The sequence below is a fragment of the Cololabis saira genome, chromosome 3, assembly GCF_033807715.1.
Source record: "Cololabis saira isolate AMF1-May2022 chromosome 3, fColSai1.1, whole genome shotgun sequence".
In the NCBI taxonomy this organism is placed as follows: Eukaryota; Metazoa; Chordata; class Actinopteri; order Beloniformes; family Belonidae; genus Cololabis; species Cololabis saira.
In genome coordinates this window covers 21,033,723-21,055,996 of record NC_084589.1, presented here as the reverse complement: position 1 = coordinate 21,055,996, position 22,274 = coordinate 21,033,723, and the positions used below count along the sequence as shown (strand labels likewise).

At 39.3% G+C, this 22,274-nt stretch overlaps 2 protein-coding genes across 3 annotated transcripts; one reads left to right on the top strand and one right to left on the bottom strand.

Annotated features, from left to right (window-relative positions):
- The first annotated feature begins 1,981 nt into the window (after window positions 1–1,981).
- On the top strand, window positions 1,982–16,268 carry cep85 (centrosomal protein 85). Of its 2 annotated transcripts, XM_061716480.1 has the most exons (14): window positions 1,982–2,098; window positions 3,837–3,896; window positions 3,998–4,129; window positions 8,970–9,751; window positions 11,124–11,254; window positions 11,474–11,591; window positions 11,713–11,898; window positions 12,395–12,547; window positions 12,640–12,794; window positions 12,914–13,031; window positions 13,173–13,223; window positions 13,310–13,417; window positions 13,521–13,764; window positions 14,384–16,268. In XM_061716480.1, exons 1-14 carry the CDS (start codon window positions 2,068–2,070, stop codon window positions 14,545–14,547), a joined length of 2,433 nt encoding a protein of 810 aa, XP_061572464.1. In that variant the 5' UTR covers window positions 1,982–2,067; the 3' UTR covers window positions 14,548–16,268. The 2 variants fall into 2 exon arrangements, with proteins under 2 accessions (XP_061572464.1, XP_061572465.1); XM_061716481.1 differs by lacking the exons at window positions 1,982–2,098; window positions 3,837–3,896; window positions 3,998–4,129 and adding an exon at window positions 7,575–8,086.
- Window positions 16,269–16,797: 529 nt separating this feature from the next.
- Window positions 16,798–21,387, bottom strand: ubxn11 (UBX domain protein 11). Its single transcript, XM_061717919.1, has 14 exons — window positions 21,317–21,387; window positions 21,124–21,164; window positions 20,106–20,213; window positions 19,822–19,940; window positions 19,684–19,735; window positions 19,519–19,598; window positions 19,348–19,414; window positions 19,035–19,252; window positions 18,868–18,945; window positions 18,664–18,787; window positions 18,482–18,585; window positions 18,308–18,378; window positions 17,069–17,215; window positions 16,798–16,985 (listed from the first exon to the last, which is right to left on the bottom strand). Exons 1-14 carry the CDS (start codon window positions 21,385–21,387, stop codon window positions 16,817–16,819), a joined length of 1,449 nt encoding a protein of 482 aa, XP_061573903.1. The 3' UTR covers window positions 16,798–16,816.
- Between the last annotated feature and the right edge of the window lie 887 nt (window positions 21,388–22,274).

Genomic DNA, 22,274 nt, shown 5'->3' with positions numbered 1-22,274 from the left:
ATGCACGATCAATAGCTATATGTATGAAATATGGAGCCCTAAACAAGTTGTTCAAACTAACTGATCATGTTTTAACACAGTTATGGTGGTAAACAGAAAAAAAGGACCCATTGCTTTCATTCTGTACACCTCAAAACGCACCGTGGATGTATTATTTTTTTAGAAATATATTTTTAATAAATATTCTACATATTCAACCTTTAAGTCTGAAAATACATTTGTTCAATTTTGAATAATTTAGAGTATTTTTATTGGGGGGGACAATTCATGTTTTTCAGAAATTGGGGGGGACATGTCCCCCCCGTCCCCCCCGGGATCTGCACCCATGTATGTTAGGTTGATTGAAGATTATAAATTGCGTGAGTAAAGCCTGAATTATGGTTCCGCGTTAAATCGACGCAGACCCTACGCCGTAGGGTATGGCGTAGGGTCTGCGTTGGTGTAACGGGGAACCATAAATCAGCCTTAAAGCGTGAGTGTGAGCGTGTGTAGTGTCTATGTATGTGTCCCTGTGATAGACTGGTTACCTGTCCAGGTTTTCCTCCTGCCTCCTGCCTGAAATGAGCTGGGAATGGATAGACTTCAGCAGACCCCCATTACCCTGCACAGGATTCATCTGGTATACAAAACGGATGGGTTATAATGTTTTGATAATAAATTAAGTCAGATAGTACAACATAAAATGCAAAGCATGTTGTTCACCTAATGTTCGGCACTTTAAAAACCTCATATTGTACATTTCTGTTTATACATTTTATCTCTTATATATTTGCTTTTATATTCGTATTGTATTGCACAAATCACCACAACAAATTCCTTGTATGTGTTTCACAAACTTGGCAATAAACCCTTTTCTGATTCTGATTCTGATTCTGATGTACAATATCTTATCAAAGAAGATTGTCAGAAACTAAAACATTTAGCTGCAACTCTAAAGAGATTTTCCTTTTTAATATTTGAGTGAGAGTGACACAAAAGCTTTATGCAAATAGACTTCAAGTTCAATATAATACAAAAAATTGTGTTTTCACTTGTTAGACTATATTTCGCAATTTAATGGTACTTGTTTCAGAAGCCCTGTAATGTGGTATAAACAGATGCAATGAATATATACAAAATTTAGTCAATTTACTGCACACATTCAAGAGCCTGAAATTATAGTCATCATGCGCAATTACTCTTACTATATGCAAAATAACGGTAAATTATACAAATTAATATTTAAAAAGGCATACCATGAATCAATTCAGGGTATAGAGGTCATATTTGCCAAATGTGTTTTTGATGTCCCATTTCCTTTTAAAAAAAAAAAAAAAAAGGGGAAGAGAAGACGAAAAAAAGCGGTGTCAGCATTTGTGGTACTTCCACTTGCAAGACTTGCAATGAACACATTTAACTCGTTTACTTTCAAATGGAAAACCTGCTGTGCTTTAAATGTGGGTAGTAAGATCAGTATATTACTTTGAAGTGCTTAGTATAAAAAAATACTATCCTAACAAAACATTTATTGTGAGGGACCTAATAATTTCTAATGAGGTTGCAGTTGTCTGGTGTCTCCAGCAAGCACAAGCAAGAAATGTAATTCAATAGTAATACATATTTTTGGTCCAAAATGTATTTTACAATCTCTTAAAAAGGTTTAAACCCGTTAAAGCCCTTACGAAACCCACTTCTAGGATATTCTTGCTGTCTGTATGTCGTGGTAAGGTTAGCTTGTTTTCTCCATAATAATAAAATGTTGTCATGTGACAGACCATAGTTATATGTCAATGGCAGCTGTGTGCGAATAAAACACAACGCTTGAGTAGTAAAGTTGTTGCCTAAAAATCTCACTACCAAAGAATAACATCCCACCAGGACGGTAAATGCTCTCACACTTTCACAACTCTCTCGAGGTGTGTATCTTCAGCTAACCCGCCGTAGGGCGGCGTGCGACGCCGTGATTTAAAACAAGCGTCCCTCGCGTCTTCCGTCGGGTCGCCGGCCGCGAGAGGGGATCAGTCGGCGGAGCAGCGCGGCGGTGCAGGCTGCACACTCGACACCACTTCACCCCAAACCCAGGTTCACATGAGCAGTCGGCGTTTATGTGGAACACAAGGTACAGATAACACTTCCTTTGGCCCCGAGAAAAGCGTATTGTTGCGCCGTTCCCAGGATGAAGTGTTACCGCCAGAGGTTGAGACAGTTAGCCGCTAGCTAGCGCGGATTAGCTGCACTGGAGCATCAAGACCAAAATGTGAAAATGTTAAAAACTCTTCTGCTAAGACGAGGCGGGTCTGAGTAGCAGTGATTATTGAGTTTTTCAACTATTTTAATTGTTTAAATTAAGTACTGGCTCGTGGTGACTCGGTTTGAGTGGTTTTAAGGAGTCGTTTTCCTTCATGAATCAGCTATTGATGGATCAGATTTAACAAGCGGGCGCAGCTGAAGCTCCGGAGATTCAACACCAATAACAATCTTCCCAAAGCTGCTGTGTACTAGAGGAGACGGGTACCAGGCAGGCCGCTTATGTAAGACATGTGGTCGTGTTGTTATTTGTGTTGAATCTAAAACCACTCCGTGGTGGAGGTTATTTGTGCAGCTTCAGTGATGTAACTAGTTCAATGTGAAGGAGACGCGGGTTTGTCTAATGCGCATCTCTGATTCGGGTTTCTAACTCTAATTCACTCGTATCGTTAAATGTTTAGCATATTTTCATATAGTTTAGATATTTAGATATTTACCTCAAGAGAAGTCCACATTGATGCACGTTTCTTTAATGTTAACTGTTTTTTATTTATTTTCAAAACTTGAAAAGTGTGCCTGGGCTTCAGCAATATTATTATTAATGCAAGTTGCATATTTTTAGTTTACCTCAACATTAATGTTCACTGGTTGTTTACATTGTGTAGTTCATTTTTATAAAGTTTTTTTCAAGTTGTTTGCAAATTTTGATAAATAAAAGGGTTCTGTATTTTGACTACAACTGTCAAGCATTCTGATTCCTTCACTTCATTACAATCATAAGTGCTGCCACCTCATTGTAAACGGCATCATTTTGTGAGGCCATGCAAACCTGTATTTATACTAGTGTGGACATTAATGTTTTTCTACAATATTTCCTCCTCATGACAGTAAAATAGTCCATTCTAAGCCAATTTACTGCAGCAATTCATTTTCAAATCATTCGAAAATGTCAACATCCAGTTGTGCATGAAAAAAAAAATACCGTGATATACCGTGAAACCGATATAATTTTGAAAAATACCGTGATATAAATTTTTGGTCATACCGCCCAGCACTAAGTTGGCATTGCATTTTAGAATTAGAATGTCTTTATTGTCATTTGTACAGGTACAACGACATTGGATGCAATCTTCATTAAGGTGCATGGTTTAAAAAATAGATATTTTAAAACAACTACTATAAAAATAAATAATCTGTAAAAGGACACAAATAGGAAGACAACATACAGGTATTGCACGATTCTATGGCAGGTATTGCACGGTTCGGTCAGTATTGCATATGGAAAAAGTCAGTTTGATTATGTAGCAGTATTGAGTGTAGTTCTGGCTCTGGCATAGAAACTGTTCTTGAGTCTGGTTGTGCGTGATTTCAGTGTCCTGAAATGTCTGCCTGATGGCAACAGTTCAAAGAGTAAGTGTCCGGGGTGAGAGAGATGATCTTCCTGGCTTTCCTGAGATTGTACAGGGTGTTGTACAGCTCCTCCAGGAGGGGAGAGTGCAGAGAGATTTTAACTAACCTGTTTATAACTCACATTTTGTCAAATAAAGTGCCTTTTTTTACTGTGTCATCTCATGTCTGAATCACTTGCTCCATCTCTCTCTCTCTCTCAGGAGACGCTGGCTTGTGTGGAATGACAACCTCACATAGATATTTTGAATCAAAACCAGCTGGTATGTTGACTCTCAGCTGTCTGAATGCAAACATGTTGCTACCGTTAAACATGTTGATGTAAACTTGGCTGCCATTGTGCATTTCCTCCAACATATATCAGCTCGGTTTGCTGACATGGAGTGGCAGACACCAGCTGTGTCGGAGAAGTTTCAAAGCCGCTTTGGCCGCAGGCCCGGGACATCGGACAGCGGCGACACTGGCCTCGGCACCTCAGCCTCTGACAGCACAGAAGGTGAGAAGCTTTGACTGATCTTCCTCTGCCATTTGTTTGTGTTGTGTAACGTTGCATTGACGGCTATCTGTGATTGTTGGAAGGCTTCACCTGCACATGATGGAATAAATGAGCCCTGTCTTTTGAGTACACTAAAATGTTGCCAAAAGTTGTTTAATATAGTTAGAAATTATGCTGCATACTCTGCTTCAACATATTTTGTGTGCAGAAATTGCAAAGGCTTTGTTGAGTCATTTATTTTGCTGTTTGTTGGAGAGAGAACATTTATTTGGCCTGATGTGGGAGTTTTAAACAGATAGTTGGAAGTACAAGCCAAAACTGACTCAACATGCTGCTTCAGTATTTTTTTTATTTATTTTTTTGCTTATTGAAAGGAGATGTTGAGGTGCCATTGCTGAAAACCTTTGAGGACTGAACCTTACCCTTGGTGTTTAAACTCGCTTTATTTTTTTTCCTTTACTCTAAAACATTTATTTTGTCTGTTTATGCACCGTCCTTGTATTCTGGATGGGAAAAATTGGGCTAAAGGGTTAATTGTAATGGATGGTCACAAGGGATGGGTGGTCCATGTTTCCACAGGAAAAGCTATGGAATAATAGACTGAATGAGAAATGTTGTCAGAAGTGAATCAACATTGTAGGATTTAAGCCTCACAAAGCGGGTACTAAAGGTAGGTAGGTGGTTTTTGATGACAACAAATTGATGCATGTTTTTGTGCTTTCCTTGCTAATGTTGCATACTGAGTAATCTCTACTGTTCACAAATATCCTTAGTAGGAATACATTGAGGAGTTGGTATATTTCTTCTAAAGAAACTGATTCTGTACTTGTTCTTGAAAAGCTCAGTGTTGCTGGACAAGCCCTCAACACGGTACAGTGTGTAGAGGGCTTGGCAGTGTCTCAGTGCTGGCAAGGCAACATACCTACAAGGATCAAAACTGTAAGTGATCAAGTTTATCAGACAATTGTTAGGGCTGTATGATTTTTGTCCAAACCCTTTATCTGTTCATATTATGATCTGCCTGTTTATGTGACTATTGTGCCCATTCATATCAAGATTTCAAGATTCTTTATTATCATTGTTGCTTCCAAACACAGGCCACAGGTTAAAATGAAACGGTGCAAGTAACATTTTATTAAATAGTGGGGTAGACATAAGGTCATATGTGAAACAAAAAAAACCCACTCCAGCATGAACGTTTTTTTCTTTTTTTGCTTTTGCTCCAAGAAACTGTCTTAACAACCTTTTAAAATGGTTTTGGATATGACTACTGTCTTTTATTCATCAAGCAAATTTGGAACTATGAATATGCTAATCTGGTTACGCCTACATCTCCACCCCCTCAACAGATGACACTGTTGTGTCCTTTGTCCTCTTGCTCTGCTACGTAAAGCTAAGGCCAGTTCTAATATTAGGCATGTTTGGACCAAACAGTTTCCAGAGATCTTTGAGGGTTAAGGGGACTGGAGGTACTGGGGAGCTTTAACATTCTTTTGTGGGCTTTTTTTTCTCTGGTTGCATTTGCACTGCAGATAGGAATACTGAAGTGACATAACAGCCAACCATTGGGTGGAAGACCAGTGAAAATCATCATATTTGCTCAAAAAAATTTTCACTCCTTTGGTCTGGGTATAGCTCTTTAGAGTTAGAACTTTTTTGGGAACTTGTTTATGTGACTGACCCTTTATAGACGTTTACTATTTCTTCGTGTCATGTTTTTTTTTTTTTTTTTTGTGCCTGGCTGTAATGTTGTGATCACATGTTTAACATACAGTACACACATACAGTATTGGATACACCATGGTTTTAGGTATTGGTTCCTCTTATGCTAAGATGTCCTCTAGTAGCTGCTGTTTTAGTAGGTGCTATTTATAAAAAAAAAAAGTATAAAAGCGGTTTTGTTTATAGCTCCTGGAGTGATGGTGACACCAAAAAAAAACCAAACTGCCTCCCAAAAATGATTAGACCTACAAAATAATTTTTGCAGTATGTAAGAACAAAATGCAACATTGTGTCTATAAATGTTTGAATCACAGAACAATACAGGCAACCTGAGAACTGCAAAACATCACATAAGGGGGTGGCATAGGGGGACATCTGGGCATTTCCGGTCTCACTTAAAAAATTGAAGCATTGAAGAAGAGTTTATGGCTATCAGAAAATCAAGGAGAGAGTTAGAGGACATTTTACATCAAAAGGCAATTATAAAATTGGCAAATGGTAACGCATTTATATTCTGCAACTTCCAGAACAGAAATGGACAGTATGACCTGGTTTTGAGAGCATTCTTAATGGGTGACATTATGCCAATGTTAATTAAACCTTGTTCTGGACTCTGAGACGTTCTTAAGTTCATATTTTGTATCTCAAATGGCTAATAAGATCAGTGACACTAACTCATACCAGCACAGAACCCACATACCTTTCACATGAGAAGCACAACCTACTTGAATTTCACACATTTCCACCAAGATGTGTCAGGAAGTTATTTTGCTCTCTAACTATTTGCTGAAGGATTTGCCAAATGGTTGCAGGTTTTGTGAATAAGAGCAAGACTGAGAGAAAATGCATTATAAGAGAAGAAGCAACACCGTTACAAGAATACCTGTGTATACTCATGGTGTTGTAATGTTTTCAAATGAACTAAATCTCCCAATGTCATAGTTTCACTATTCGAATAGGACTTAAAGCTTTAAGAATATAATTTTGTGATCATCGCAACCATAAACAGAACATGTTGTCTCCCATCTTCGTATTGTTTCTGCTATCTTATCTGTGAAGCTTTTTGTGGCTTGCACCAGCTTCTCATTTCAAAAGTTCCTTACACTGCAAGCAATAGCACTGCATAGTTCCGGTCTAACGAGTCTTCCGGTTCAGCACTTTCAACCTTTTACATTAAACGAAAGGGGTGTCTCAGCTTGCCTTTCTTCAAGGCAAGGTGGTGCTCTGCTGATTCATATCAGCAATCCTCAGACAGTGTTATTGGCTTACTTTTGCTCACTGTATAGTACGTCTTGGAGGACATAAGAACACCTCATGGACATACACAAGGTTAATACTAGATTTTGTTTGCCAGCGGAGGACTCTATTACATTAACTTTATAGTTCAGAATAAATGTGCTACTAGTTTTGTCATGACAAAGATAGCTGTGCCTTTCAAAGTTGGAAATTATTTTTAATGTTTTGGGGAAGATGAACTTGTTTTTTTTTGGGGGGGGGGGGGTTTTCTTCGTATTTTGTACACCAGAGTTTTTAAAAACAAACTACAGCAAACAAGCTCTCTATATTAGTTATACACTATGCACTTCCAAAGGCAGGAATGTCTTCAGAGCGAACATAGTAGTTTAGACTTGTTCCTGCCAATCATGAATCAGAAGAGCCTTCAGGCTTTTCCATTTATTTGGAATAAGAGAAAATAATATTTATGTTCTTAAAACATTTATGTGCTGTACCTTATTTTTGAAAATTATTTATTTTTGAAAATTTCCCACAATGTGTTTTTTTACTGACATATTTTAAACTGGACAAGGTAAAAGCTTCCCATGCCGTTTGTGACTTTGGATGTACACGTGTGATGTGTGGGAGGAGGCAAGGTGCTTAAATAAGCGGTACCCACGGATCACTCTGTAACTCGAGAGGTGGGCTATAAATACCCCCTAACCTTTCCTGTGTATGTCTGTTTGTATGCGTTTGCTTGAAGCTTGGTACATGCTGGTCCGACTGAGGACAATAAAGCTTTGGGCAGGGAGCCTGCTTGCTTCACCGCCATCAGTCTAAACTTTAGCAGTTGTTTTTAAAGCTGCCTGGAAATGCAGAAGATTGTAGTCTGTTTTGATTTACATCGTCCTACAGCTATAGTTACCTTCGTTACGTTTTAGGAAAAACATGCCAAAGCTAAAAAGCATTTTTTTTGCATTCGAGTGCCTTCCTGTCGTTGGACTTCAACAGGTCTCTCAGGTTTGTAATGCTGTCAAACAGTTGTGTACTGAGGCGTGTGGAGATGCCTGGTGGTTGGTTGTAATGGTCTCTGTTTTCCTTAAGTTCTTTGTGAGCACGATTTTTAACGTCTCAACTTTCCAGGGGAAGGCGGTTAACATTTTTTTGGCATGCTTAATGGAACGGGTTCAGAGTGTTCTCTGTTGTATAACCTGAGGGCGCTAAACCCTGTATGTCAAGAGAATTATAATTACACTTTATGCAAAGTGGAAAGTAGAGACCTTTTCGTCAACGGTTCTTCTGCAACACATTCTTTACCTTGTGTTGTGATTGTCTTCCATGTACACTGGTAGTAATAGTGCAGTAATTAAGACAGAATTGCATGACATATTTCCTTATGTAATCCTGCGCTTTGGTTTAAGTCTATTATAAGCCTATTCCCTAGGCTGAGTCAGTCGGAGCCTGTTAATTCTTTCAGTTGTGACACCTCATCATTGAAGTAGGCCACTTATAAGCCCAGCTGCTTCTTCTTTATTTCACTGACCGAAAATAGAAAAAAAAATACCTGCAGTAATGCTTTCGATACCTTACTCCAGGGGTGTCCAAAGTCGGTCCTCGAGGGCCGGTGTCCTGCATGTTTTAGATATGTCCCTTTTTTTTTTTATCAAACCTTGATACAAGGAGCTTGGTCATCAACTATCCAGGCTTTGATGACAAGGTGGTGACGGCCGTTAATTAGAATCAGGTGTGTTGATGCAGAGAAACAACTAAAACATGCAGGACTGCGGCCCTCGAGGACCGACTTTGGACACCCCTGCCTTCTAACAATGTGCATTTGTATCTTAAATTGTTAGAAATGACACTTCATTTCTAATCATATTCCTTTTTTGTTTTCTTTTCAAAGATTTCCACAGTTCCAGCAGTAGCCCCTCTTTCCAACCCATTCGCAGTCAGATCCCCATACCCACTGCACATGTCATGCCCTCCACGGCCGGCGCCCCGGCCTCAAAGCCCCAGCCGTTTGGCCCGGAGGACTCTTTGTCCTCAACCGAGGGCCACAGGTCTTCCTCTAGCTCAAGAACTCCAAGTGGTTCCACATCAAAGTCTTCTTCCCTCTCCAAATCAGCCTCGTCCCCCAACTTGGATGCTCAGGACGGTGTAGGAGGTGATCTCGCTACACCAAAGCCAGACTGCCTGAGCCGCTATCGGAGCCTCGTCAATGGGTTGGACCACTCGCTCTTCCCCACAGATCAGACGCGGGTGGACGATGGCCAGAGGTTTGACACTCCTGCTGTGGAACCTACACTAAACCAGTCAGCCTTGCTGGGAGGCTTGTGTCCTGATGTAAGGCTCAGATTACAGACGACTGGGATTAGAGACACTCCAGACTGTATGTCTGAGGTCTACAGAGCAGGTCTGGACCACAGTTACAAGGTTTTGCCTGAAGCGAGAGCTGGCCTATCTGGTACAGCTGAGGCCTCTAATCAGAGGGGTGGGCAGCCTGGTGCAGCCGGATCTGCTGGAGTTTATGCAAACCCTCTCAGTTTGCAGACCCAGGCTCTGCTCAGAGAACATGCTGGCCCCAAGGGTTACGATCCTTTGCGGCAGGACAGATGTAGTGAACTCTCCAGCTGGCAGCATAAACAGCAACTAGACAGTCTACGCCTCCAAATGGAACAAATGCAGGCAAGTATCTTTTCTGAACAGATAATTCTACAGATTGATGTCTGAAAACAAACCTGTGGTTGCAGAGCATTTTTCAATTCTTTCTGACCTATTTCAGCTTAATGATTTCAGCCTCTAATGTTGCTAGTTAACTGGAAAATAAATAGTTTTATCTGCTGTGAGTAAATGAAAAGCTTTTCTGTGGAAAAGTAAAAGCTATTGCAGTAGATGCACATGTCAGTTACTTGTTTAAGACATTGAAATGTGTGCAGAAATCAAGTTCAAGTGAAAATACTGTAAATGGGTCAACATTGGAAAAATAACATGTCACCAAAAGAAGCCTGAAGGCACACAGACACTTTGTCCTACTTTAAAGCGGGAAATGTCAAAGCAGTCAGACAAATTAAAATCTCAATTAGGACCTCAAACAAGTCTAATACAACTTGGACTGATAAAATCCTGTTTCTTTAACATGAAGCAGTTGTTGCCTCCCTTTCGTATTTTGTAAAATGCTTAAAAAAATGTTGGATATCTGCTGCTCAGTCATTCCTAATCTGATAAGAAGCTTAATGAGTGATTAAGACTGGACAGAATAGTTCAACGAAAAGCCTCATTGCACCCAATTTTGGTCAATATTTAGATTAGGAGTATTTGACACGATGGCATTAAGCCATTATGCATTCTTTAAATAAAAAAATAATCATAATTCTTATTACGGTAGTTTCCAAAACATTTACTTTCTTATTTATTTTTATTTTCAACCTTTTTTTGATTCCAAAGAGCTAAATGTAAGGGAGCTTGGCAATGAGTGAGTTTAGGCTTTTAGGGAGGGCCGAAGTCATGAAAAGGGGCTCTGGTTTATAAATAAACAAAAAAAAAAAGAAGAGAGAATAATTTGCAAAACGGAATACAGCATGTTTATTGCTTTGTCTCAGTTATCCAGTTGTTATAGTTGGAAAACAAATTGTAACTGGAAAATGTCTTAAACTAACTTGTTCTGTATACCTGTGGTATTTTTCCATGTAAAAATATATTTAAATGAAAGAGATGTGCTTGCAATTTATGTCCATTTTAAAGCAGGTTTGTTTTTGTTTTCTTTTTGTTTTAAATGTTAGTAAATGGCACCTTTTATTTAGTGATCAGGGCTAGTATCCAAATTTTAACCATCAAAGGTAATCATATGAAATTGACTAGCTGTTATTGACACTGTGTTTAATATACTGTATGCCAGAGTAATTGCAGCTTAAGAAAATTCATCACCTGCCTTGTGCCAGTTATTTTAGGGATCAAAACTGTGATGTTTTTGCAAATTGTGCTTTTGTTTTCAATATTTAGTTCAGCTTTAGCTGCCAGTGACATTGAAACTTATCAGGTTGTATCTCTTTCACTTCAGTTAATGAATGCTGGAGTGGGTCAGTATCCATCTTTGTACTCATCACCGCTTCACTCAGACTCGGGCAAGTGGGATGCTCTGGTCAAAGCCAGCGAGAGTCTGCTAAAAGAGAAGGAGCTTATTATTGAGAGGCAAGTGTTTCTAACAGCTTTTACTGCTCATACCGGGACTATCATGGAGAGGGGAGGGTTAAAGAGTCTTTGTCTCACTGTCATACAACTCAGCTTATCTTTACATTATAGTGTACAGTGGCGTTGTAAATCTGAGACATTTTTGATTTAAATATCCACCTGAAGGTTACTCTTCTAATATCGTTCTTGTTTTAATGGTTGAACCTGGATTTGATGCAGACAAAAGCAGCACATGACCCAGCTGGAACAGCGCCTGAGGGAAAGCGAGTTGCAGGTCCACGGAGCCCTCCTTGGCCGAGGAGCATCTTTTGGGGACATGTGTATGTTGCGTCTCCAGGTTAGTGGAAACATGTTGCAGTTCCCACAATCGTGGTTCTCATCGTTTTTAACCTTTACAAGCTTTTTACACTTTGAAAAACTCTCAGTTGAGTCCTTTATATCACATGGTGATGTTGCAGGAGGCTCAGAGGGAGAATGCATTCCTGAGGGCACAGTTTACTGAGCGCACTGACTGCGTTGCCCTGGAGAAAGCAGAGGCAGAACGCAGGCTGGGGGCCGTCGAGGCTGAGACACGGCGGATCACAGAGAGTTTGAAGGAAGCCTGCGAGAGGCATGCTGAGGAGATGAAGAAACAGGAAGAGAGGGTGTGTGCTTATCTGACTCATCTGACTAAACCCATGTTTTGCAAGTTAGAAAACCACAAAAGTACAAGGGGGGGAAATACATTGAGAACTTACAATAATGATTATTACCTGTGCTTGGTTCTTATTTCATTAATGGATTGAAGGTTGCATTTTACTCTTGTAATTTTCTTTTAACCTTAACTCTTCAAGAGTTTTTTTTTTTTTTTTTTTTTTCTTTTTTTTCCCCCTCCCCCTCTCTCAGTAAATTACTGGTAGTGTTTGAACCGTGAACATCTGTCAGATTGTGTATTAAAATAAACCAGGTTTAGTACACCAATAGATCTGGTCTAAAATAACAGGTACAGCTGTTAGCGTTTTTACAATTTCACTTCCTCATTTTCACTTTGACTGAGCAAGATAAGAGGAAGCCTTTCTTCTGAGTCCAGCTTTTGGTTAAAAGGTTTTTCAAACAGGTCTTTATTTGGCTGAGTTTTTATTTTCTAAATAATGTGCACAGATACGCAGTCGGGACAAGCACATCAACAACCTAAAGAAGAAATGTCAAAAGGAAGCCGAGCTGAAGAGGGAGAACCAGCAGCGTATTGAAACTCTGGAGCGCTACCTTGCTGACCTGCCAACCATGGAGGACTACCAGAGACAGAATAAGCAGGTAAGACGAGTCCAGCAGTTTTACTCTGAGGCTGTTTCGTTATATTTTGGTCAATATGTGTAAGTGTAAGTGTATTGTGTCGTTTGAATTAGCTCTTAGAAGCTGAAGAGCAGGCTGACCAGCTACAAGGGAAAGTAAGAGACCTGGAAGCCAGCCTGGAGACGATGCGCTCCCAACTGCGGGACAAAGACACGCAGCTGGAGGAGCAAAAACGCAGGGAGAGAGACCTACTGACGACCATTACTGAGTATGTACACTGTGTGCCATCCTCCATGTAGGCATGTGAATCCCCCTTTCTCCCCGTGTACAAAGACGCCGTAAGACTGCTGCATAATGACTGTTTTGTGTTTTTATTTTTGTCATTAGTATGCAACAGCGGGTGAAACAAGGCCTTGAGGATGGAGCCAGACTGCCCTGTTTGGATATTGAGAAACTCAGAGGGGAGAACAGTTCTTTAAGAGAGGAGCAGCAGAGACTCAAAAAGGTGGCAATATGGCTAAAAGCATTAATGTTAAAATACCTCAAGAAATTCTGTTTAATTTCCCAAAACGAGATTGCCAAGATCTCTTTTGTGACTAAAAGTTAAGTTGTATCTCGTTTTAAAGCCAAATTCTTCTTTTTGTAGGTTATTGAGAAGCAACATCGAATGATGGAACAGCTTGGCTCCCAGATTCAGGTCTTTTCACAGTGAATTTGAGTGATTGTGTGGGCTCTTGTTCTTTTTCAGAGTATTAACATTCATAAGCCTTCACATGTCTGCAGGCGTTGGAGGCTCAAATATCTCAGGAAGACAGCAGCTCTCAGGCTCTCAGAGAGGAGGTGTTGGCCAAAGAGCAGAATGTGCTGGAGCTCCACACAGCCATGAAAGAGGTGAGATGGACTGAGTCCGGGGAAAAAAAGGACATAATGACTGTGACTTCTTGATGCCGCTGGACCAGTCGGTTTCTAACACTGATGCTGATTACTGTTGTAGCTGTCGGCCCAGAACCAGGAACTGATGGAGCAGAATCTGACGCTGCAGGAGCGGATGAACGATCCGGAGCAGAGAAGCAGCAACCAGGCCTCTTCTCTGCTACAGCCAGCAGGAGCTCATCTCACACAAAGACTGCACTTGGAGATTGCTTCCTGCCTCAGCGACCTGCGCTCCCTGTGCAGCATTCTGACCCAGCGAGCCCAAGGACAAAACCCCAACCTCTCTCTGCTGCTTGGTCTCACTGGTAAGCATTACCTCAAGATTACACGGCATGTTCAGATGACGCAGGGGAGGTGGATAAAATAAAATAGAGAGGATAAATCCCTTTCCCATATTAATACTTGTATGGGAAAGGGATTGATTTTCTTTTTCTTTGTTTTTGTTTTATCCACTTCTTTTGCACTTTTTTTACAATGCACTTTAATTTATTAAATGCATTTTTTTTGTTTTAAGGACTATGTTACAATTTTTCAACAGTCAGTTATAGGCCTAATGTAAACTCAAAGATGGCCAAAAAAATAATTTTGCTTATTTATTTTAAGTTATTGTGCCTTGTTGGTATAATGTCTTCTGGAATATTTAAAAATGCTGGGAAATTAAAAAATGTTCAGTTGTTCATGTTCAAAAAATATTTCTACCTTGTAATTTTGTAAAAGATTTTTTTCTTTAAAAAGCATGCCTAAAGCACATTTATTTGATTTATGCAATGGTGAAAAAACTGACAAAATAAATGGATAAACTGCGAAAAAAAAAAAAAAAAAAAAAAAGATTACTGCGTTTCGGTCTTTTTCTTTTTTTTAATGTTCTAATATGCTATGAAACAGGGATTGGATGTGGTACCAGTTATTTTTTGTCGTTTCCAGCACCACCAGCAGTGGCACAGCAGAATGAAGACTGGATGGATCCTGACGTACTGCAGAAGAAGTTGGCTGAAGCCCAACAGCTCCGTCGTGATGTTGAGGAACTGCGCACTGTTATACTGGACCGTTATGCACAGGACATGGGAGAAAACTGCATAACTCAATAACCTTGACGGAGGAACCTTGCAGTAGCCCCTTTTTGCCTCTGCAGCATCTCACGGGCTCAGCTTTCATGCCTAGTTGCTGCCGGAAAGAGGACTGGAATTTAATTTTATTACAATGAGGACAAAGGAAAACCCAAATGGTTTAGCTTCTGCTTCCCTCAACTGACTTAACTTTCAGTTTCAAGCCTGCCTGTAGCTCAAAACCCTCCCCTGCCCTCGGTGAGTTCATCTATTTCAGTCCAAGGGCTAACAAAAAATAACTTGCCTCTAATACTTGATCCTTTTAAGCGTTGGTTGTGTTTTTAATGACGACATGATGCTGTAAGTTAACAGTCTTATACTTTCTGTTCCACTCTCGTGGGTATATTGTTACGTAGACGTACCACAGTTATAATTTATTTAAAATTTGATTTCCCTCTTTTGGGGAATTGCCCTTAAGTGGTTGACAATCAACTGAGAATATTTTGACCTGTGCTTTTAACTGACTGCAAAGAAAAAAGTAACTAATGCGCCATTATTTCAAATGGTGAACTGTAATATCAGACTCAGCTGTGACCTATAGGACATAACAACTGAACGGTTTAATACCAAATCAGCTTCTCACACCAACAAGCCTACAACACCTCTTAATACCAAAGAAACTCTGGTCAAAGTTGTTGTGCAACTGTGTGTGAATGTTTGTGAACACACATCTGTGCTGCAGGCATCGTTCTGATTGAACACCAGCATGTGCCTTTGTCACATTTCTAACTACAATGCTAATTCCTTTTAGACCAACCAGAAGGGCTGTTTGCAGCTGATTCTTCCAAAATGACATTTCTCTGTTTTATCAACCAATAGGATAGTCAATACATTCCCTGACTCTGAATGTAGGATATTGTGGGCAACATCACAAAGCTTGATGAGGCCCTGAGACTTCTTTTTTTTTGTTGTTTTTTTGTTACTGGTAGATGAATGCATTCAAGTGAAACTAATATGTCAGAGTGAGCTATGCATAATTTGCTCAGCGGATATTTCATTTCATGTTGATTATGGCTGGCTCGCATTTGATAGAGTGGTTAAATGATAAAGGTATGACTGACAAACAGTATTAACTTTCAGTATTATATATTTTTTTGTTTGCATTGACAACTCGGTGTGACAGCTTTCAGGGTCTACTGTGTTGCTGTAATAACGTGCTAATGTGTTTAGAAAACATCCACAATGTGTAAAGGTCCCATGGAGTGTATATTACATAGCATATGTTTTTGTTTTTTTTCCCTCTGTGGTTTGTTGTGGTGTGTTCGTTTCTTTTTTTTTTTTTAATCCCATGTGATGATGATTGTAAGGGCTGGCTGGATCACCCCTCAATCAATCACAAAGTACCAGAAGGAATTTTTCTTTATTTGTTCAGTGTGCAGGAAAAGCCATTTGGAAAAACTTGTCACTTTATCTGAAAGGGATTTTTACGTAAAAAATATGCAACAAAGAATTTACTTTTACTTTTTTTTTTGGACAACAGTAATACAGAACAACTCTCCCAGGGACACTCAAGCCATATTTCATTTCATGGGACCTTTTAATCTTCAGTAGCACAAGATTTGACTTTAGAAAGTCAGACACTGCATGCCTTAACATCTCAAATGTTTGCAAAAGGGAAAAAAAGATGTTTATATTTTCATACTTTTGTTCTTGTTTGTATTGCATATTTTAGAAATAAAGATTTTCCAGATTTTGGTTTTCAATTAATTTCTTATATCTAACAACTTTTTTTTTTTTTTAACTATAACCTTTGCATTAAATCTATGCAGAAAGCCTTGAGTAGGTTTTCTGTATCCGGCATGCCCAAGTTTTGCTCAAACATTTTATGAGAAATCCACATAGGCTGCTGTTATAAAATGACCCCAACATCAGCTCGATCTTTCAGCCATGTAGCAGACTGTTTTTACTGTGGTAGCAGCCTGTCTTATTAAATAAGAACTTAATATGCTTAATCTGTGTTGTGTATCAGTGGTCTTTAGTCCATCAGCCCATCAAGGAAATTACGTCTGGTTTTCACTACAGATAAAACCAATAAAATTAATGTGTAGTTTTAAAGTCTTGGCCAAGTGGCTGCTGGCTTCACTGTCAGAACTGAAACAGTCTTTCCTGCTAAGCTGATATGGAAAAAAAATTATAAATTTAAGTTAATTTGTTTTAATGTTTTTTTTTGTCTTACCCGTTTGTTAATGTTTTAGCTTTGGAAGGTGGCCTCTGGTTAAGAAAGGTGCCAATCAAATAAAAGGTATAGTCATTAAGTAAGTTTATAAACTTCCATCAGAGGTTGACTTTGCTGCGTTTTTCGCAGCAGCAGCAGGGTAGTGTTTGCCAAGAGTCCACATGATTGGAGCGTCTGACTATCATCACTGAAGCAGCGTTTGGGAAGCACGCTGATGATGTCGTAACCAGGCAGCACAGTCCCTCTGCAATAAAGACAAAAACAGCCACATGGTTATAGATGTTACTAATGGGGAGATGCTGTCGGTGAAGGAGGGCGTGCTCTCACCTGTGCTTGTCCAGATGGTTCCTCAGGTCCCCGACTGTTTCTGAGAGGCACATTTTCATCATGTAAGTACGGTTTCCCTCTTCGGATTTCACCTTGAGTTTGATACTGGCATTGGCAGGTGGACGTTTCTCTGTGTGTGTCTGCTTTCTGTATACATATTGTTGAAAGAGAAAAGAACAGCTTGAGCATTGCTCTCTGGATTAGGTGTTCACCAGCAGTCACTGCTGTCAGCGAACATCATCACAAGCTGTCCAGGCCGGCCTGACCTAGTTTTCAGATCCATGCATCCGGTAATCTACACAATCAGCCGTCTTGGCCAAATCAGGATTTAATCCAGCTCTACATCAAGTATTTACTTGTTGAATCCAGTTCATTACTTTAACCCTTTAAAACCCAGTTATTCTGCATAAATCATTACATCTGATATTTCTGTATGTTCCATGTCATAATCCTAACTTTACTGGGGGGGGTCAGAACTTTGCATCGAAGATCTTTTTTTTTTTTTAACACGTTTCTTTATTGGGTAGTCGATGTAATGCATATTACACAAACATTTTTTAAAGGATTCAACAGAATACCCCGTTTTATATTTTACCACACACACAAGCACACACAAAAAAAAACAAGTAAAATAAATAAGGACACAAAACTTAACATAACAAACACCCCAAAACACACCGACTGCAAAATACGTAATCATAAACAGGTCCCAAAGTAAGTACCAATTACCAATCAAACTCTGACTGAAGACAATAATAATAGGAAAAATAAAGTAATAAAATAAAATACAGGACACACAAAACAACAAAAAAGATAGATAGATAAATGAAATAAGATAAATAAATAAAAATTAAAATAAACAGACATAAGAAGAACCCTAAAAAAATAGACTAGGTTAGCAATATCATACTTCCCTATAATTAAATTAAATCAAATTAAATTAATCTTCCAAGGATGCCAAAGAATTAAAAGAAAGAATAGGTTCCCAAATATAAGAAAACTTATCAGAGCAACCCCTAATACCGTATTTAATTTTCTCTGAATATAAAAAGGACATCAGGTCTTTCAACCAAGAATTGGGAGATGGATCGAAGATTCTTTTACAAAAGTCAGTCATGTAAAATACCCGTGTGGAAACCGGACTACTCGATCAACATGACTGACACCATCTGGTGACGTGATTCATCTTCAGCGTACATGAGAAATGGAAACAGAGTGGGTGCATGACATTTTGTTTACCTCTCGTCTTCTGCTTGCAGTGCTGGTGTGTTTATGAGAATCGAGCTGCTGCTCTGGGTGTCAGATGATCCCTAGTGAAGATGGTTACATAATGAGCACTATTTAAAGCAGAGGTGTTTATAGATTAACACTTTTAGTTCATTCTCCATGGAATGATTCATCTTTGTTGATCACCTGCAGTAATGTCCTCAGCGAGTCCCTGATATCGATCATCTTATCGGCTTCGACTACCACCTTTTGAAGCTTGTTCAGGAACCGCTCTGTGCTCAGGTTCTTACCTGTCAATCATAAACAAAACAAGACAACACTGAAGACAGGATTTCCTGGTGTGGAAGGGTGATGACCGGAGAACGAACCCTGTAACTGAGAGCTGACTGCATTCCACGATTCATCTTTCTCCCGAAGAAGAGCCTGTCCTTTGCCAGGAAACGTGTCCCATGGCCGCCTGATGACAAATTCCTCATGTCGCCTGTCATGAGCCTGCACAAAGAACTTTAATCAGAGCTGCACATTTGTGCTCAGACACCAAGGAACACAGTCACACAGTCACACATTCACACCTCAAATGGTATGCCATCTGGAAATCTTTGCTGAAGCTCTGATGGAAAATAGCCATCCATCAGGTCTTGCATGCACTGCTGTGAGAACCAAAGAAAACAAAGAGTTTTAACCAGAAAATGTTCCAGTCGACAGTAGGATGTTTTCATTGTAGTTTCAGGAAGTTAACCTGGGTACTGGGCTCCTGATAAGAGCGGAAAGGACCATCAAACATCATCATGCCGTTGCTGTAGAGCCTAAGTGGAATTGGATCCTTTTTTGCCAGCTTTGCTCCCGTCAATGTTGTTTGCACAAAACACTCTCCTTCCCCTGTCACGATGTTCAGGTCCTTGATCCTCTGCAGCACAAGGTCAAAGTCGACACGGAAGCTTCTGTCTGCAGATGTTCCTATAAAAGACACGCACCCAACATGAGGGAGGAACCCAAACTCTGCACTCAGTGAGAGTTTGGAGGAAAGCTCAGGGCCCATGATCGTCAAATACCTGGCTGCCAGACGTCTGAGCTGTCCTCATTCTCTGCCGAGACCAGAGCACAGTCACCCAGAAATGTCTGCATAGAAGAAGACAGTAAAACTGTGTCTTTGCAGTATGGACAACTTATTCCTATAGCCTACTGTATTTTATTAACCTACGTCCATTGTGCTTGTTTCTTACCTCCATTTCATACACTTGATTTTGCAGCTGTTTTAACCTTCTTTCAAGATCTTCTCTGTCTCTTGAGCAATGTGTCTTTACTAAATCCAAACACAAGCACTGTCACTTTAATCTAGAAAAGCACCTCAAACCCAGGTCTCTTCAAGCTCTACATGTTGTACATACCTGATTCCTCTTGAGCCCTCAGCTTCTCCTCCAAAATGGAAATAATCTTTCCCTTCAAAGGAGCGAAGAAAACACAAAGTAAGAGTTTGAGGTGTTTTGGTAGAACTGCTAGCTCTGCTATTCGGCGGGTGTGTTCACCAATCTCTCTGTCTCCTGTGCTTGGGTCTTCACCGTTTTCTCCAGCAAGGCCACTCGCTGAATCATGGCAGATGTGACCTCAGAGTCACTTCCAGGAAGGCCTGGTTGGCATCGTTCTACTATGGGAAAAAGAAACCTATCTCTTAAAAATTAAATCGTGATGCTGCACAGTAGGATTCAAAAAACCACGATGGGATTAGATTCACGCAAATTTTGCGTTTCTATTATAACAGAAAAAGAAAACAGATTCTGTAAGGGAACGTAGCAGCATTTAGCGTATATACCTTTGTTTAATGACATTTTGGGCCGTGAGGTGAAGGGGTCTTTGCCAGATAGAGAAGAGTGCAGAGCTGGATCAGAAGAGTCATTGGCAGCCAAATCTTCCTCAAACTCTGGAAATAAAAATGTGTGAGGGACCAAGAAGGATTTAAAAGAGATAGAGAAGGGGGCAGGTCAAAGTTAGGAGAAAAAGCAGTTCAATATGAAGTACATTAACTCAAAAGTTGTTCTAACATGCACATTTTACACCCTTAATATCTTTTTATGCCCCTGCATGTAATAAGGGTTTTAAAAAAAACTATTTACTTTCAAAAACAAAGAGTTTGCATTTAAAACATAAACATTGTCATACTGTTAACTAGGAGTGGCCTACATTAACCATTAGCCAACGATCGGTCACCATGAGAATTGCATGTTTTTTCAGAGACGAACATAGGAAGATATAAAAGGATGTCAGATTTGGAAAGTTATTAGGGTGTTTTATAATTTATAATTTACAACATTTTGTTAAAACATTTGAACATGTTTAGAACATACAAATAACAAAATAAATTATTTACAACATCACAAAATAAAAATCTACATAATGCACTCCACAACTCAACACATGTTCTTGGTTGAGGAAGTCCAGCAGAAGCTTCCACGCATTTTCAAATCCCTCTGCTCTTCCTTTGATCATGTAAGTTAGTTTCTCCAGCACACTACAGGGTGTCATTTCCTTCACAGACACTTATTGGAGGCATTTCCATTCTTCTCCAAGATAAGCTATTATCCTCCTGCCCTGCAGGAGTCCTAAGTCGATCAAGGTTCTCTGTTTTGAAGTGATCTTAAAAGTCTCTTGAAATATACTTAGTATACACAGCTTTGCTTTAAGGAGGTACATTCAGTTTAACAATATCAGAAAAAGAAAAAAAACAAAACAAAACAACTTCTGTATTCTTTCAAAGCAGTGAGTATTTTTATTCAAGTGAAGTTACAGGATTTGTTACTCTGCTGGGGGTCTATTAGTAGTCTGGAGCTTACCTTGTTGCAGATTCCTCCTGAGAGCGAGCTTTTGTTTGTCCCTGCAGGCCAAAGATAATTGTGTTTGCACATCTTTAACATCTGCACAATAATCATTCACAATTGTATGAAAAATGAAGACATGGAATCAAATTGAACAGGCAAAAAAATGCAGCAAAGACTATTGGATGAATGCACTTTGGTGGTAACATACCATTGGTCATGGGGAGAGCCCTGCAGTGGACTGCGCTTGGTTTTCTTCAACATGGAAAAGGGTGAACTCATTTGACTTTTTAGAGCAAAATGTGGATATTATAAACTTTTTAATTCCCCAGAAGGCTGGTCGGAGGGATTTCCCGTGACTGTTTCAGGTTGTTTGGACTCTGTCACCATGACAACAACAAAACGCCCCAGCTTGAAGAAACCTGCAGGGTTTGTTTCATCCGCAGGAGGTCGCTGTTTCCCCGCTTCACATACACGCCATTTATGTTTATCATGCATAACTAGTTTTGAGATTTATTTGACAGTTTAGCTTTATATGACAGTTTTTACACAACGTAAGTAATATGGCTATAGCAGAGAATAGATCATTTATTCTGCTGATAATTTATTGACTTATAATTGTTCAAAATAGCCTATATGCAAGTATTTTATAAGTAGCATATATTTTTTACGTTTATTTAATTTAAATAACCACATGTTATAACAAACAAATATGTTGCTTTAGGATAAATGTTTTTAATTTTAGACACACTTTTTTTCTTCTTTATTGAACACAATAAAACAACATAGAACAGTAATTAAACATCTTCTCGTAAGGATGATAGTATACTTAGTAGACATAATATGAGATGCTGTCAAATATAGAGCTATATAGAAAAACAATTAACTATATATTGAAATAAAAGACAAACAGGGGTTTTTATAAAGTGCAAACTATAAAAGTATCACAGTATTTAAAATCAGGCAAACAAAAGTGCCAAAAGAGGAGCAAGGACTGAGGCATGCGTCAAAAAAGCAGAAAACAAGATATATCGTCACAAATCTTTTTAGCCATTTTGTTGGAGTCTATTTTTCTTAGGGATAAGAAGAATAATTTAAAATAATTTAAAAACCAATCAACGGATGGTTTGCTATTCCTGCACTTACTACTATGAAAATGACATTTACCC